Genomic DNA, 14,655 nt, shown 5'->3' on the forward strand with positions numbered 1-14,655 from the left:
GGAAAATTTGGAACACAAAGTTGCAAGCTTGGGTCAATATTGAAAAATTATCCATGCACATGTTTTGAAAATAAAAAGCTGTAATAAAAAAAGCAAAAGCAAAAACAAAAACAAAAAAGATCTTTGCACTGATATATAAGGAACAAAAAAAGAAGGGCCATTCCCTAATAGATAATTGGTCAAAAGAGATGAATTGGTAATTTTTTTTCTTTTTTCTTTTGATAATAGCTTTTTATTTTCAAAATACATGCAAAGATAGTTTTCAGTATTCACCCCTACAAAACCTTATGTTCCAAATTTACACACAATGGCAAGTTGTTTATGTGGTCCCACAAATGCAGTATATAGTTAGCGCATGCCCAGTGTTGCTTTGGTTATATAAGGGTATTAGAATATATAAGGGAAAAATTTTTTGGAATAAACAGAGTCCATGTTTTGACCATCCTTTTGGATCCTGCTTCATCACTCCTCCACTAAGACCAAGGACCAAGACGATATATTTTGGTACCCCAGCATGGGGGCTGTTGTGGTATGGGAGCCACCTGCCAGTGGCTGTTGGAGGTCTAACTCAGACCTTAGAGAGGATCTCTTCATGTGAGAGGATGATGATGATGATACAAGGAAACTGAGAGGCAACTGCGTTCTCTGACCTCTCTCCTCTTCCCTCTGCCTCCAATTTACTTCATTCCCAGTCCACAAGGAACATCTGCGAAGACTGCTTTGCAATTCCTTCAAGTTTATGACTCACAGCTGTGGCAGCTCTCAGAGAATTAACTTGCCCTTTCACCTAGGCATGGTCCTTAATAGGGGGCTCTAGAAAACATAGAATATTTTGGCACCCCAACTTGGGGGCTCTAGAAAGCACACAACAGGAGGTGAGGGGAAAGGCTGGTGGGTCAGAGAAAGGAAAGAATAAAGGATCATTGAAGTATTTTTTTAATGCCCAGAAGAGGAGGAAACCCAGGAAGAATTATGGGTAAGCAGGATAGCTTTGAATGTTATACATTGAAATTTTTATATTTTTTGAAAGCCAGCTCCACACAATAGATAAAACTACAGTTTGATGCACAACTTTTTTTCTGTTCTACATATATAGAAATACATATACTCACTTCTAAAGTTTAGAATAAAATTTAGTTGTGGTGTTTTGTTTTTTTTAAAGTAGTGGTGGATTGAGATTATTGAGTCACATGTTTAGAGCTAGCAGGAGTGTAAAAGGCCATCTAGTCCAACCTGGTGACTTGCTGAAGGTCTTGAACCCTCTGAAGTCTCATGGCCTTACAGAAGTAAGGACAGGTTAGTAGAAAGAGTCACATCCACAGGCCCAATTGAGAAGTTAGAAGTTTTGTGTTTAATGTCTGTAGTCTCCATTTCTATCATGAAATGTCTGTCATTCCTTAGCAAACAAATCTAACACTCACTTCTGCCTTAATGTGACCTTTAGGTTACACGTTTCCTTTTGAAGTCTTGCCCCTGACACTTTAATTTTGCAGTGTCCTTTCAGTTTTTCCTATTGATAACATTAGCAAGTTGAAGAAGGGCAGCTCGTGAGGTAAAAATGCCTACCCTGTGCCTCTGATAAGCACTAGGGAATTATGGGAGTAAAATATGCCCAAGAAAGAAAATGATGGATAGTAAAGGAACTGATCAAAATGTCCTCCTCTTACCTTCTCTTCATAATATTATGTGCTAGGAATGGACTTGCTTGGTTCTTTGTGGAATCACAGCCCATTCCATTTGAAAAGTGCTTGTTTTAAAAGGCAATTTCACATACTTTGTCCATTGATTCTCCCACGAATTCTGTAAAGTTGTCAGGATTGATATTCTCATTTTACCAACAAGGAAACATTCAGAGAAGTTAAGAGACTTTAATAGTCATGTGCTAAGAAGCAGTCAGACTAGGACAAGAATTCAGGGCTTGTTCCATCATGCCAGGCTTGCATACCTGTCCCACAAGTCCTTATTTAAAAAAAAAATTAAATTGCAAACTTAATCATCAACAGACTTTTCAAAGTAAAGAACAAAGGACTGTACAATGAACAACTTGTGTAGTTCTTTTATGGAAATATGTTAAGATTAATAAGACACATCAGTTGTTCTTTGTGTCACACCCTTCTGCATATTTTTTTGTTTTAAAAAGACTTTTTTTTCATGTGTCACTACCTGCTAATTCACTTTCCCTCCTCTCTAGGAGAAACCTTTCCTCGTAACAACAAATATAAATAGTAGGCAAAACAAAGAAACACATTGGCCATGTATGAGAATTCGAGTCTCATCCTGTGCTTTTAGTCTATCACCTCTGCCAAGGGATAGGAAGTGTGTTTTATCACTGGCGCTTTGGGGTAATATTACCTGGGTCAGAGTCATATTTTTATTGTGCTCATCATGTAAATTGTTCTCCTGATTCTGCTCATTTTATCTCACCCTAGTTCACATGAATCTTTCTCTATTACTCTGAATCCATCACAGTCATTCCTTTTAGTGCAATAAGATAGATTGCCTTCGTAGACCACAAACTGTTCAGCCATTCCCCAGTGGAGGGGCACTTAGCTTGTTTCTGTCCCTTTGCTACAATGCAAAGAACTGCTACCAAGGTTCTGATTCACATGACTCTTTTCCCTCTGCCTTTACTTTCCTTATAGGGCATAGTATATATTATAAATAGTAATAGTATTATAATTATATTTATACATATAATTTTATATATTATATATATAATTATAAATAGTAACATTAGGTAAAAGAGTATATAGAATTCAGTCATTGGAGGGATAAATTCCAAATTGTTTTCCAGAAGCGCTGAAGCAATTCACAGTACCAGCAGTGAATTCGTGGGCCTTTTCCTCCTTTGTTACCTTTGTTCCCCATCCCCACCCTCCAGGGGTTTAAAAACCCATGGGCCAACCCCTTTGATAAGTCCGTTCACCTGCCATGAATCGGATGAACGATTTTCCCGGTCCAACCATCACTAGACTACCCATTTCCCAATTTCTTTTGACCACATTGCCTGACTCGGATTTCGTCATCTCCAAGTTTGCACAAGCTCTGATTTCACTGACCTTTTGGGTCTCTCCCTCTAAGAAGGTACGGCGCATGATTAGACATATCGTTTCAGGTTAGTGGAGGAGGTCACAGCGTCAGCGTGCTTGAGCTAGAAGGCCTTCCGCAGGGGCTAAGGCAGCCGGATGCCTGAAAGAACCTTGAAAGTCACCAGGATAAAACAGATGAGGAAACTGAGGATCAGTAATTGTGTTCTTTCTGGCTCCAGATCCATGCTCTAGAGGTTTTTAGACTTCCTACTTTTCTCCTTAGCATACGCATGGTAAAAACAAACAAACAGAAACTACTACCTTGGAGAGGGCCTTTACAAATCCAGAATAATTTTTCATTTCATTGAGGATGGAGCATATAATAATTATACTAATCGAGAATGAACTAGTACCTTAAAGTTTACAGTGGCTTGCCTTACAACCCTATAGGACAAACAGTAGAAGTATCCTTATCTCTATTTCATACATCAGTGATACCTGGACCAGCTCTAAAAATCTTCTGATCCTCTTTCCCCCTGCTTCTTCACTGAAGCTGAATAGCTACTTGTTGAGGACAGAGAACATGGTAGAGGTGATTCTGGTCCAGCTACAGGTTGTAGGTACCAGACAGATAGTCCTTGAGGCTCCTTTCAACACTGACACTCTTTAATTCTGTAGGATTGATCATCTTAGAAAGAAAAAGAAAAATAAGGGCAGGGGAGAGGTAATGGGAGGTGGAAGAGATGAGGACTGAAACAGCTGTGTCTTAAAATCCAACTGGAAAATAGAAAATGGTTCTGCAATCAGGACAATGGTGTACATGGCAGCAGCAATACTGTACAATGAGCAACTGTGAATGACTTAGCTCTCTCAGTAATTCAGTGATCCAAGAGAGTCCCAAGGACTCATGATAAAAAATGCTATCTACTAGATAGCTAGTATCTGCTAGAAAGAACTAATGTAGTCAGAATGTAGATTGAACTTTACTAATTTGCACTTTATTTTTGTGGGTGGTTTTTTTTTAGGTCTGTGTCTTCTTTTACAATATGGAAATCCATTTTGTATCACTGCACATGCATGCATATTATCTCAGGGAAGAGAGGTAGATGAGGGAGGGAAAGAATTTAAAACTTTTTTTAAAAGATTTTTTTAAATGAGTGTAAAAATTGTTTTTACATGTAACTGAGAAAAAAATTAAATATTTTTTTAAATGGTTCCACCACTTTGGCCATGAGGAAAAAGAAACAAAACATTAGCTGCATTCTTGTCCCCAGTGAAGAATTTTTGAAAGCAAAGGGTTTGTGTGCCTGGGAGGGCTGGGTAGGTTAAGGCAGGTAGGACTGAGATGATGCTGGTTTTGTTTTTGTTTAAAAAAAAAAAAGTCAGAGTCATTATAATGATAGAAAAAGCTTAAAAGTTCCCAAGCTCAAGAACAACTAGAGTAGAGAGGGGAATAGGAAATAATTCAAACATCAACATTGCCATCTTCTGTTAATAAAACATTAATGCAAGCAACTTCATTTGGTTGCTAGATAGTGGGACAAATTTTATTATTTTTATGAAATGATTATGGAATAATAATGGATATGTATTATGAGTTTTAGGAATTCACTGGCCACTTTTTAATAGCTTCTGATTTGTATCCTGGACAAGACACTAAATGAGGTTCTAATTATAGTCTTCCTCCTCCCTCAGTCATTTGAAGTCATCTTTCCTCATCACTCTTGCATAAAGCCTGCAGAGCTGATATTTACACAGTGAGCCTCAAATCTGTCAGTAAATAGGGAACTAGTTATCCGGGGCTAAATCATCTACAATCCATTGGGCTGTGCAAGGCTCATAATTCAGTTAGGATGATAGGGATAGGACTGGGGACTGGACCTATGATTTTATTGGTATGGGGAATTCCGCAGAGCAAAGGGCCAAGGCAGAGATGTCAAGTGATTTTCCCAGAGTCATATAACCATTATGTGTCAGAGGGAGAACTTGAATCCAAGCATTCCTGGCTCTGAGGATGGCCTTTTATCCAGGAGTCCAGAAAAGTCATAAATGTAAAAGACAATTGTCGAGGAGGGAGAAGGAAAGGAGGAGGAGGAGAAGGAGGGGGGAGAGAGACAGAGACAGACAGAGATACAGAGAGATGGAGAATCAGAGAGTGGGGGGAAAGAGAAGGGAAAGGGGAAAGAGAAGGGAAAGGAAAGAGAGAGAGGAGGGAAGAGAAAAAGAGGGGGAGGGAAGGGGAAGAGAGAGGGAAGGGGAAAGGGGGAAGAGGGAGAGAGGGACGAGAGAAGAGATCGATGGGTAGGGAAGAGAAGGAAAAAAGATTTGATCAAAATTTTACAAAGGAGGATGGATTAGAGCTGGGCTTTTTCACAGGAAAAAAATAAGGGGAAGAAGGAAGAGGAAGAGGAGATGAAGCGGCATTTAAGTGTCCTTTAAGTCCTACCTTGTAGTAATCATCTACTCTAAGGAATTCCAGAAGCAGGAGGTAGAAAAGAGAGTTGATTAAAAGGTCAGAATTAATTAATCTTAGACTGGGTCTTGGAGCAGAAAAAAACTTCCCACACTAGATTCTGACCCTAGTTCATGAGTCTTGAGCTCACTTATGAGGAGAAAAAAATCCAGAAGAAAGTTAAAAATCTAACAAACAAACAAAAAGAATCCCCCCCCCGCAAAAAAAGCTTCTAATTGCAGTAGATTTAAGATAAAAAAATCTCTCTCTCTCTCTCTCTTTCTTTCTCTCTCTCTCTCTCTCTCTCTCTCTCTCTCTCTCCTCTCTCTCTCTCTCTCTCTCTCTCTCTCTCTCTCTCCCTCCCTCCCTCCCTTCCTCCCTCCCTCCCTCCCTCTTCTCTCCTCCTTCCCCATCTGACATTCAGGTAAGGTTTGCTGGCGGGTCCGCAGGACGAGGTTTAATCCCCATACTCTCTAATCCCTTCCCAGTATCTCCCCATTCCACCCCCTCCCTCCCACTTTCCTCCTCTGGCATGTTTTTGGTGTTCCAGCAGCCATCCACCTTAGATTTCTCAGGCCTGACTCCCCACATCAAGAAAAGAAAGTCAAATTAAAAGCATTTGTCACGTGCCGGGCCCTGTGCAAAGAGCTGGGGGTGCAGATACAAACCAAAAGCTCCTTCCTGCCCCTCCAGAAGCTTATTCTCTACCAGGAACTGACACTCCAAAAAAGGAAGTTTAAGGCAGAGAAAAGCATCAGGGCAGGGATGTAACAGAGAGTTTAGAGAGAACCTTTCCTCCGGTTCCAAAAAATGGAAGAGACTTTGAGCACACGCCCCAAATTCGGGTTCTTGGTCTTGTCCCTTGGGGAAGCAGACGGGCCTCCTCCCCTTTTCGAGTCCCCCCACCCCCACCCCTCCAGAGCCAGCCATGAACCAGACCTCGTGTTTACCGAGCTGCAGTGATTTTATTGGCGAATAGACCCTCTACAGAGGCTAGAGACCCTCCCTGGGGCTGGGCGCGCTGCCCGAGGCCTGAGTAGCAGCATTCGTGGGATCCCTTCTTCCCGAGGCTCAGGGAGCTACACGATCATGAACTGGCAAATGGAAGGCAGCCGCTCTTTGCAGCGCTTATCAAACCACTTGCCCGCCGCCGCCCCGGACATGGCGGCGCAGTTCTCCGCCTTGCCCCCGTCGGGCTGCGTGGTGATCTCCGTCTCCCAGTTCTTGTAGCCGGCCTTGCTGCCCGTCATGTCCACCCAGTTGCCTTCGGCCGCCATGTCATTGAGGCCGAGCCAGATCTCCGCCTCGGGGCCTATGCCCTTGCGTAGGTACTCGTAGAGCGAGTCGTTCTCGTCCCCGTTCTGCGGAGTGCTGAGAGTGCCCCCACGGGAGATGCAGTCCTCACTGGCCTCGTGGTAGGTCTTGGCCTGAGGGAAGGCCAGAAAGCACTTCAGGTGGATCTTGGTGCCCTTTAGGCACACTAGGAAAAAACAGGATTCTCAGGGACCGCAGAGCCGCGGGATCCACCCCGCCCGGCCGCGGGATCCACCCCGCCCGGCCGGCACCCCTCACTTAATGTTTGGCCAGAGCTTGCTGTGGATGTGCGAAGGGGCGCTCAGATAACCAGACTATTGCTAGGACTACCTGGAAAGCTAAAGGGAGAGAGCCTGGATTTGTTCCGTTTAATCCAAAGGTTTGAACTCGGGGCCGTGGGCAGAAGCTGCGAGGGGGCGGATTTAGGGTGGCTATAAGCTAAAATTTCTGGACAAGGAGGCCTGTCCAAAAATGGATGTTTCCTCTTCGCTGGAAGGCTAGTTCCCTGCTGGTTGGGGAATATTCTAGTGTGGATTCTTGGTCTAGTATGGAGTGGATGTGATCATCATTGAGATCTCTTCAAAGCTAAGATTCTCTAATTCTGTGATCTCTCTGAAGATCTAAACGGGTCCTATACATAGATAGTAGGTGAATAGGTAGGATAGATAGAGGCACAGACAGACTTGGAGATAGTGGATAGATAGATGAAAGATAGACGACAGATAAATGGTATCATATCCCCTTAACACATTGTCCCTCAATACACACTCAACCATCTAGCTCAATGTTCCTCAACCTAACTATACATGGGCTATGATATTTCAGTTTGTTACAGAATTTTTTGCCCTTTGCACATGTAGTATAAGTAATCATGGGGAGCAGAGGGAAGGGGAAGTCAAGGGAAGGGCCTCTACCGAGAAGGATAGAGGGAACCAGGAGTAGGAGGACTCAGATATAAGGAGGAGGAAAAGAAGGAGGGTTGTTGTTGTTGTTTTTTTTTCAATTTATAGGTTGGGTTTTTTTAACAGCTTTGGGCATTAAACATTTTGTAGAACAATAGAAATTAATATTGAATAATCAACACTACCACTCTTGTTAATTGCTCTGTGATTGCAATCACCAGCCCTCTGACTTGCCTGTCCAGAACAGTCTTTCCTAGCTCTCTCTCTCTGTGTCTCTGTGTCTCTGTCTCTTTCTCTCTCTCTCTCTCTATATATATATATTTATGTATGTGTATATATTCATATTTGTATATGTGTATGTATGTATGTATATTATCTTCCTCTAATAGAATGTACACGCCTTGAGAGCACTCTCTTGCTCACTTCAGTGCTCAGCAAAGTGCCCAGCACATGGTAAGAGCTTAATAAATTTTTGGAAATTCCTCTACGCATCCATCCACCCATGCATTCATGGACTGGAAATTGGGCAATAATTATTTCTAGTCTGATCCTTTCTTTTAAAGATGAGGGAAAAAAAGTTGTGAGAAATCCAGAAAACATGCTGGTTAGGGGGCTGTCTCTGCAGCGTTGCCCTTGATTTTCTGGACTCTTCAATGCTTGCTTTCCCCATCTGATTGCCCAGCTGTTCTTTATTACATCCTTGCTTCTGACTGTAGTGATGGGAAATCAGCCAGAGACACCTGATGGAGAAACCTCCCTTTTTTTGTAGAATCATATTCCTTCTTTCTGGGTCGTGGAGATGGCAGGTGCCTCCCCCACCCCCATACACCTCCCAGAAAGTGAGACAGAGAGACTGGGAAAGCCCACTTCCCCCTCCTCTCAAAGCCAAGTGGTCTCCCTTGGCCAAAGTCCCCTTCTTTGGTCTCTGTCTTGATGATCTCATTTAGATGCTCTGTGTCCTCATAGCCATCCTGGACCTTTCCCCAAAGCCCTTCTGAGACTCAGACAGTTCATGGAGAAGGAGGCTGGCCACTTAGTACCAGGGCCAGGCCGGATCTCCAGGACTTCCCTCCTTCTCCCTCAAAGGGCTTGCCTCCCCTTGGAGGCTCTGGGAGCCAGGCAAAGCCTCTGTGACCCCTTATGGGCATGATTTCCACCTCCACCCACCTGACTGTTGCCAACCACAAAACATTGTTTTAAACAGCCACGCCATGGCACGTTGATAAGAAGCAGCTGCCGGCCGGCTGGCAGCCCCAGCTCCTGGGGGGAATTTGGCTATCACATGTCGGGGTGAAAGCCAGGCCTAGAGTGGCTTCTGGGGGGCCCAGTTCATCTGGCCACAGGATCAGCCCAATATAGCCATGGGGGGCTGCTTTCTAGAGCATGGCCCTCTGTGGCTGATTCATCTTATTGCTGACTGAAAGGGGCTCCAAGCACCTCTCTGTTAATCTCGGCCCTGTTTCCATGGATAGAGCATGTCCTGACCGGGCGGTCCCTGTCTGGAAGGGGAGGGGAGCAAAGGTATAGTCGTCTTACCTGTCTGAAAGGTAGGGGAGGGGGAGCCAGAGGTGTATCCTCTTACCTGTCTGAAGGGCCTGCTGCTCCTTCAATAAAGCTACGTCCTGGGACAAGCTGTCCAACTGGCTCTTCATCTCTTCTATCATCTTGACATTTATACCTTCTGAGAAAGAAGACAAGAGATAACAATTGCAGAGATTAATAGGCATTAACAGAACAGGATCCTCTCCCCACTCTGTTCCAGCAATGAAGACCCTGGGAAAAAATAGTAAGCAGCAGCTACCACCTTTCTAACTCCTATCTCCCTTAATGGTCCCTCCAGCTTCCCCCTTCCTGTGATTTCACAAGTCAGTGTAAATGTGAATTTTTTACAACCTTTACTATTCCCGGGCTTCAGGAGAGCAAAACAACCTATTTGTCAGAGCTTGGTTTCTTTGTGTCAGATTGGGATTGGGAGTAGCAGGGGCAGGGGGGTCCTTCCTTATCCCTACCATATCAGATTGAGAGATCCGACGTAGCAAGTGTGGCCTCCCAAATGGCCTTGGGGACTTGAACAGTGTCCATAGTGACAAAGAATCTCTCATCAAGTTTTGTCCATGATTTAATTGCCTTCATAAATGACTAATCAGGCTAACCAGGAACTGATATATTTACCCATTCTTTGCACAGATAATTCCCCATATGAATTTTGGAACTTAGCTGTTGGCTTATTATGGTATAGCTGTTTTGTTCATTCCATCACAGTGGCTCCCACATCCACCATGGATTCCTGATCTATGGTCTCCAATCACCTTATAGAGGATTACAGGATTTGGAGGGAAGGACCAGAGAGACTGCCACTGGAAAAAGACCTGCTCCAATCTATATCTCTCTGAAAATTCCATCTATAGACTCCCATGGTGGTCATCTGGTCTTCAGTTGAAAACCTTTCCTTTCTACTTTGAGATAGCTCTCCTTGCAAGGTGGCCTTTGCCAGCAAGGTTAAACCCAGCCCTACCTCTCATTTTACAGCTGAGCTTCAGAGAAGGGAAATGATATGATCAGAGCCACACAGGAGCAAATAGTAGAACCAGAATTTAGATCTGTCTTGGCTCTGGACCTCAAAACCCAGTGCAGTTTTTTCTGCACATAGAATTCTCTTGAAAATGTCTCTCAAGCATTTCTTCTCTCTTGGCTCAGCCTGGAGATCACGGTGCATTTGGAGAGCCTCCTCTTCAGGTGACCATCTCTTGGCAAAGCTGTGGGAAATGGGGTGGGGTATTAAAGGCTCTGGTCCAGGGCTCTGAATGGTTGGGGGTGTTGACAGGATTTGGGATCTTTCAGGTGCTTAGAAACCTCTGAAATGGCACAGAGAAGCAGGCAGGGACCAACCTAGTGAGAATAATGAGTTAAAATGGATAGAGTGTTGGATTTGGGTTTAAATCCTGTCTCAGACATTGACTCTCTATGGGACCCTGGATACTCTCTCAGCCTGTTTTTCATCTGTAAAATGGGGATAATAATAATAATAAAAATAGGATTGTTTTGAGGATCAAATGAGCTATGTAGTCTCTGTCTCTTTCTTCACTCCTTTTTCCAAATTGAATGAAAGTGTTTCATTCTGCTTGAGCTGGGTTAAAGTACTAATTATGTCTCTTATGCACTGAATCTTCCATTCTCTTGAGGGTTTATGGCTCTCTCTTCACTTCAGTCGGACATTCTGCACAAGTCAACAGGTCCAGAATAGACGCCAAGCCTCAAAGATGGAGGGCTGTGGGGATGCATGACACAAGTGCAGGACTCTCTGGAGGGCAGCAGGTGGCTCCCAATGCCCACCTCATCCTCAGAGGCTTCTTATGACTAGTCCAGGCCCAGCAGTGAGGGAGGTGCCTTTGCCCCAGACTCAGTTCCCAGGTCAGGGCCAAAGCTCCAACTTCACACCGGCCTCGGCTCCCTTCTCAATCTGAAAGAGCCCCTGGGAGTTCGCAGCAGTTCAGTGGGTGTGCCTCTTTCTCAAATTGACACACTCAGAACTTCCTCCATCTTCCTCCTAGGAAGCAGCCACAGTGAGCAGATTACAGTGTTGGGGATCTAGAGGGATCTTAATCTGAATCCCCCCTGGAGCACTTCTTAGCTGGGTGACTGTGGACAAGATTCTCTCCTCCTCAACTCTTACACGGCGGATATCTGGAGCTTTTTGAGCCCTTCCTGTCTACCATCCTCTTACTTATGTGATCTCCCCATTAGAACATCAGTTCTATGGTACAGTGGATTCAGCAGCACCCTGATTTCAAGTCTGGCCTCAAACACTTAATCCTTACTAGCTGTGTGATTCTGGTCACTTAAACCCAACTGCCTCACCAAAAAAAAAAAAAAACAAAACCAAACCAAAAAACTATCAATTGGCAATCAGTCAACAAACATTTATTAAGTGCTTATTTTGTGCTTGGCACTGTAATATAGGATTTGGAAGCACTGGAGATGCAAAATTAAAAGACCAACCAACAAACAAAACATCAGTCCCTGCTATTAAGAAGGATATTTTTTTAAAAAGGGAGGCAATGCGTAAATACAAGGTACATCCAAGATATGTACAGATGGAAGCTCCATTGAAGGGAGAAACTGCTTTTGCTTTTGTAGTTCTATCTCCAGAGGTTAGCACAGTGCTTGGCACATAATAAACACTTAGTAAATGCTTTTTCATGTGTTTGTTCCTTCACTCAACCTCTCTGAGCTTCAGTTCCCCCATCTGTAAAATAGTTAAAAAGAATTCAATTTAGCAAGCATTTATTAAGTGCCTCTTTAGGCCTTGGGGATATAAAGACTACAAAATAAAAAGTTCCTACTTTTAAGTAGTTTACATTCCCATGAGGAGAGACTAATTTGAATGCAGAAAAAAATATATTAAGAGAAAATTCAAAGTGATTTAAGTGAGGGAAAAGCACTAGCAATTGAAGAAAATCAGGAAAAGCCTGTGGTAAGAATAAGTCTCTGACCTTTGGTGGTAATAATAATAGCTAGCATTTATATAAAGCTTTAAGGTTTGCAAAGCATTTTATAAATATCATTTTATCCTTAGAACAACCCTGTCTGCTGTCCCTATTTTATGAAGAAACTGAGATAGATAGAGGTTAAGTGATGTGCCCAGGATCTCATAGCTAGTTAAGTATCTTATATAGATTTGTATCAAATATAGCAAATAAAGTATCAAATATACTTAAGATTTCCAGACTCCAGTCCCAGCATGTATGAACTTTAAAGCACTCTATAAATGCTAGCTACTATTACTATTCCATACATTGTTGCCTTGCAAGCAGCTTAGTGGGGAGTGAGCTCTGTGGGGACAAGGAGTATTTTCTAACTTTCCTTATCCCCAGAACTTAGCACATAGTAAGTGCTTAATGAATGCTGGGTAGCTCTACATTAAACAGAATTTTTTGGGGGGAGGAGGGTGGATAGCCACCTCCTCTGCCTCAGAAACTGAAAAAATGCTGAAGCAGTCCCATTTGTAAACCATAAAGGGCTCTCTGTATATTAAAAAGAGGAAAGCAGACAGTGTTAAAAGTGTTCATCCAGGGCAAACCCCTTATTTTCTAGATGGAGACACTGACGTCCAGAGAAAGGCAGTGACTTTTCCAAACACCCCCTTCCCTTCTCTTTGCATGGAACTTTCCCCACCCGCCTGTTCCCATTGCTCCCTCATGTTTACTTGTCATGGCAGGCATTTTTCTCAGCAAGAGACCCCACCCTCCCTCTGCTCAGATTCCCCTGGCTCCTGCCCTCCTTGGTAACAGGAGTTCATTTCCATGGCATTAGCCTTATTATGTTGCCACAAACACAAGGCTGATGGCCCTTGGCCAGATGATGCTGGAGAGAGAGCCCTCATTCTGGGCCAAACCATCCCAAACAACAGCAGAGGGATTAAGAACTCCAGCCAGTTGAAGCCTCTCTCAGGCATCCTGAGAAGAACATTCCCCTCTAATTTCAAATATCGTCACTGCTGTCAGATGAACCTCATTAAACCTTAAACCAAGAACAAAAATAAAGAACAGGCCATGGAAAACCAATTCTTTTTGAGTTTTCAGAAGTATGCCCTTCTTGAGTTATTGTTAGTTATATTAAACATATAATAGGTGACGATGGGTTTGAGTGGTTTTGTTTTTTTAAGGGAAATCCTAACGGTATATTAAATATATAGGAGATCACTGTAGGTTTGGGGGTTTTGTTTTGTTTTGTTTTGTTTTTTAGGAGCAGTCCTAAAGTAGCAACTCATGATCTTAGACAGCATCTAGGGCCCTGAGAAGTAGAATGACTATGGTCACATAGCCAGTACGTGTCAGTGTCTGTCATGTCAACAAGCAGTTTTAAATGTCTCCTATGTGCCAGGCACTGAGTTAAGCACCGCGGCCACAAAGAAAGGCAAAAATATGGTCTCCGCCCTCAAGGAGCTTACTTTTTCACAGAGAAGAGAACAAAGAACTATGTATTTGCAAGATCCATCATGTAAGTGGGAGGTAATCTCAGAAGGAAGACACTGGGGGAGAGAGAGAGCTGGAGGGACCAGGGAGGACCTCCTGCAGAAGACAGGACTCTAACCCAGGACTGCCACTCAACTGCACTCTATACCGTGCATTTATTTCTCCATGCTCAGAGTGGAATCCACTTCTCCAGGAATTTCCCCATCCCAAAGCCCAGGAACTGGCCCCTCTCCTCCTTTTTAGCCCAGCCAAGAGGTCAAATACACAAAAACATCTATTAATTAAGAAAATCAAATCAGCCCCAGGGGACACAGGTTGAACCTCATCTTCCTGGAGGAGAGGGGCTGGATGGCCCACCCTTACCTTTCTTAGCATTGGCCGCCTTTTTAACTTTGGAGGCCGGTGGCTCCGTGCTGGTCCATGGGAATAGGATGAAGAAGCACAGAAGTAGATAGATTGCTTGGAGCCCCATGCTGCTGTTCCTCCTCCTAGTGTGTGAAGGAATGGAATGGCAGTGAGCTGGAGAGAGCTTGACTTCTTAAGGCAGCTGTAATCAAAACCTCTCCATCCAGGAAACCCTTCCAGACTCTGGCTGCTTGCATTCCATTTGAAAGAAAGCGGAAAAAAGAGCAGTGCAAAATCTGCAAAACAGACTAAAGTCTGGGAATCGGGGAACCCAGCCACGCCAAAGAAACTGCACCAGCAACCTCTCTTTCTAGCAAAACAAAAATTCCTGATTTCCAGGACTACAAATATAATCAATAAGGAGAAGAAGGTTTTAGTACCTCCAGTGAAGGGACTTATTAATAAAATGAGGAAAAGAGGGGACAATGAGGGCTACCATTGTGATGGCAGTTTCTTAGTGTCAGTGTGGTCCAATGGAAAGAATACCAGAAGTAGAGTCAGAAGACCTGGATTCAAATTCTGATCCTACTCCATATTATCTGTGTGACCTTGGGAAAGTTATTGAATATATAGAGGTG

The 14,655-nt window shown here is 43.4% G+C and overlaps 1 protein-coding gene across 1 annotated transcript; it reads right to left on the reverse strand.

Annotated features, from left to right (window-relative positions):
• Window positions 1–6,426: 6,426 nt before the first annotated feature.
• CLEC3B (C-type lectin domain family 3 member B) lies at window positions 6,427–14,256 on the reverse strand. The gene is made up of 3 exons (XM_052001503.1): window positions 14,036–14,256; window positions 9,280–9,378; window positions 6,427–6,961 (listed from the first exon to the last, which is right to left on the reverse strand). The coding sequence occupies exons 1-3, from the start codon at window positions 14,142–14,144 to the stop codon at window positions 6,561–6,563; spliced, it is 609 nt and encodes a 202-aa protein (XP_051857463.1). The 5' UTR covers window positions 14,145–14,256; the 3' UTR covers window positions 6,427–6,560.
• Window positions 14,257–14,655: the final 399 nt, after the last annotated feature.

The sequence above is a fragment of the Antechinus flavipes genome, chromosome 5, assembly GCF_016432865.1.
Source record: "Antechinus flavipes isolate AdamAnt ecotype Samford, QLD, Australia chromosome 5, AdamAnt_v2, whole genome shotgun sequence".
Classification (NCBI taxonomy): domain Eukaryota; kingdom Metazoa; phylum Chordata; class Mammalia; order Dasyuromorphia; family Dasyuridae; genus Antechinus; species Antechinus flavipes.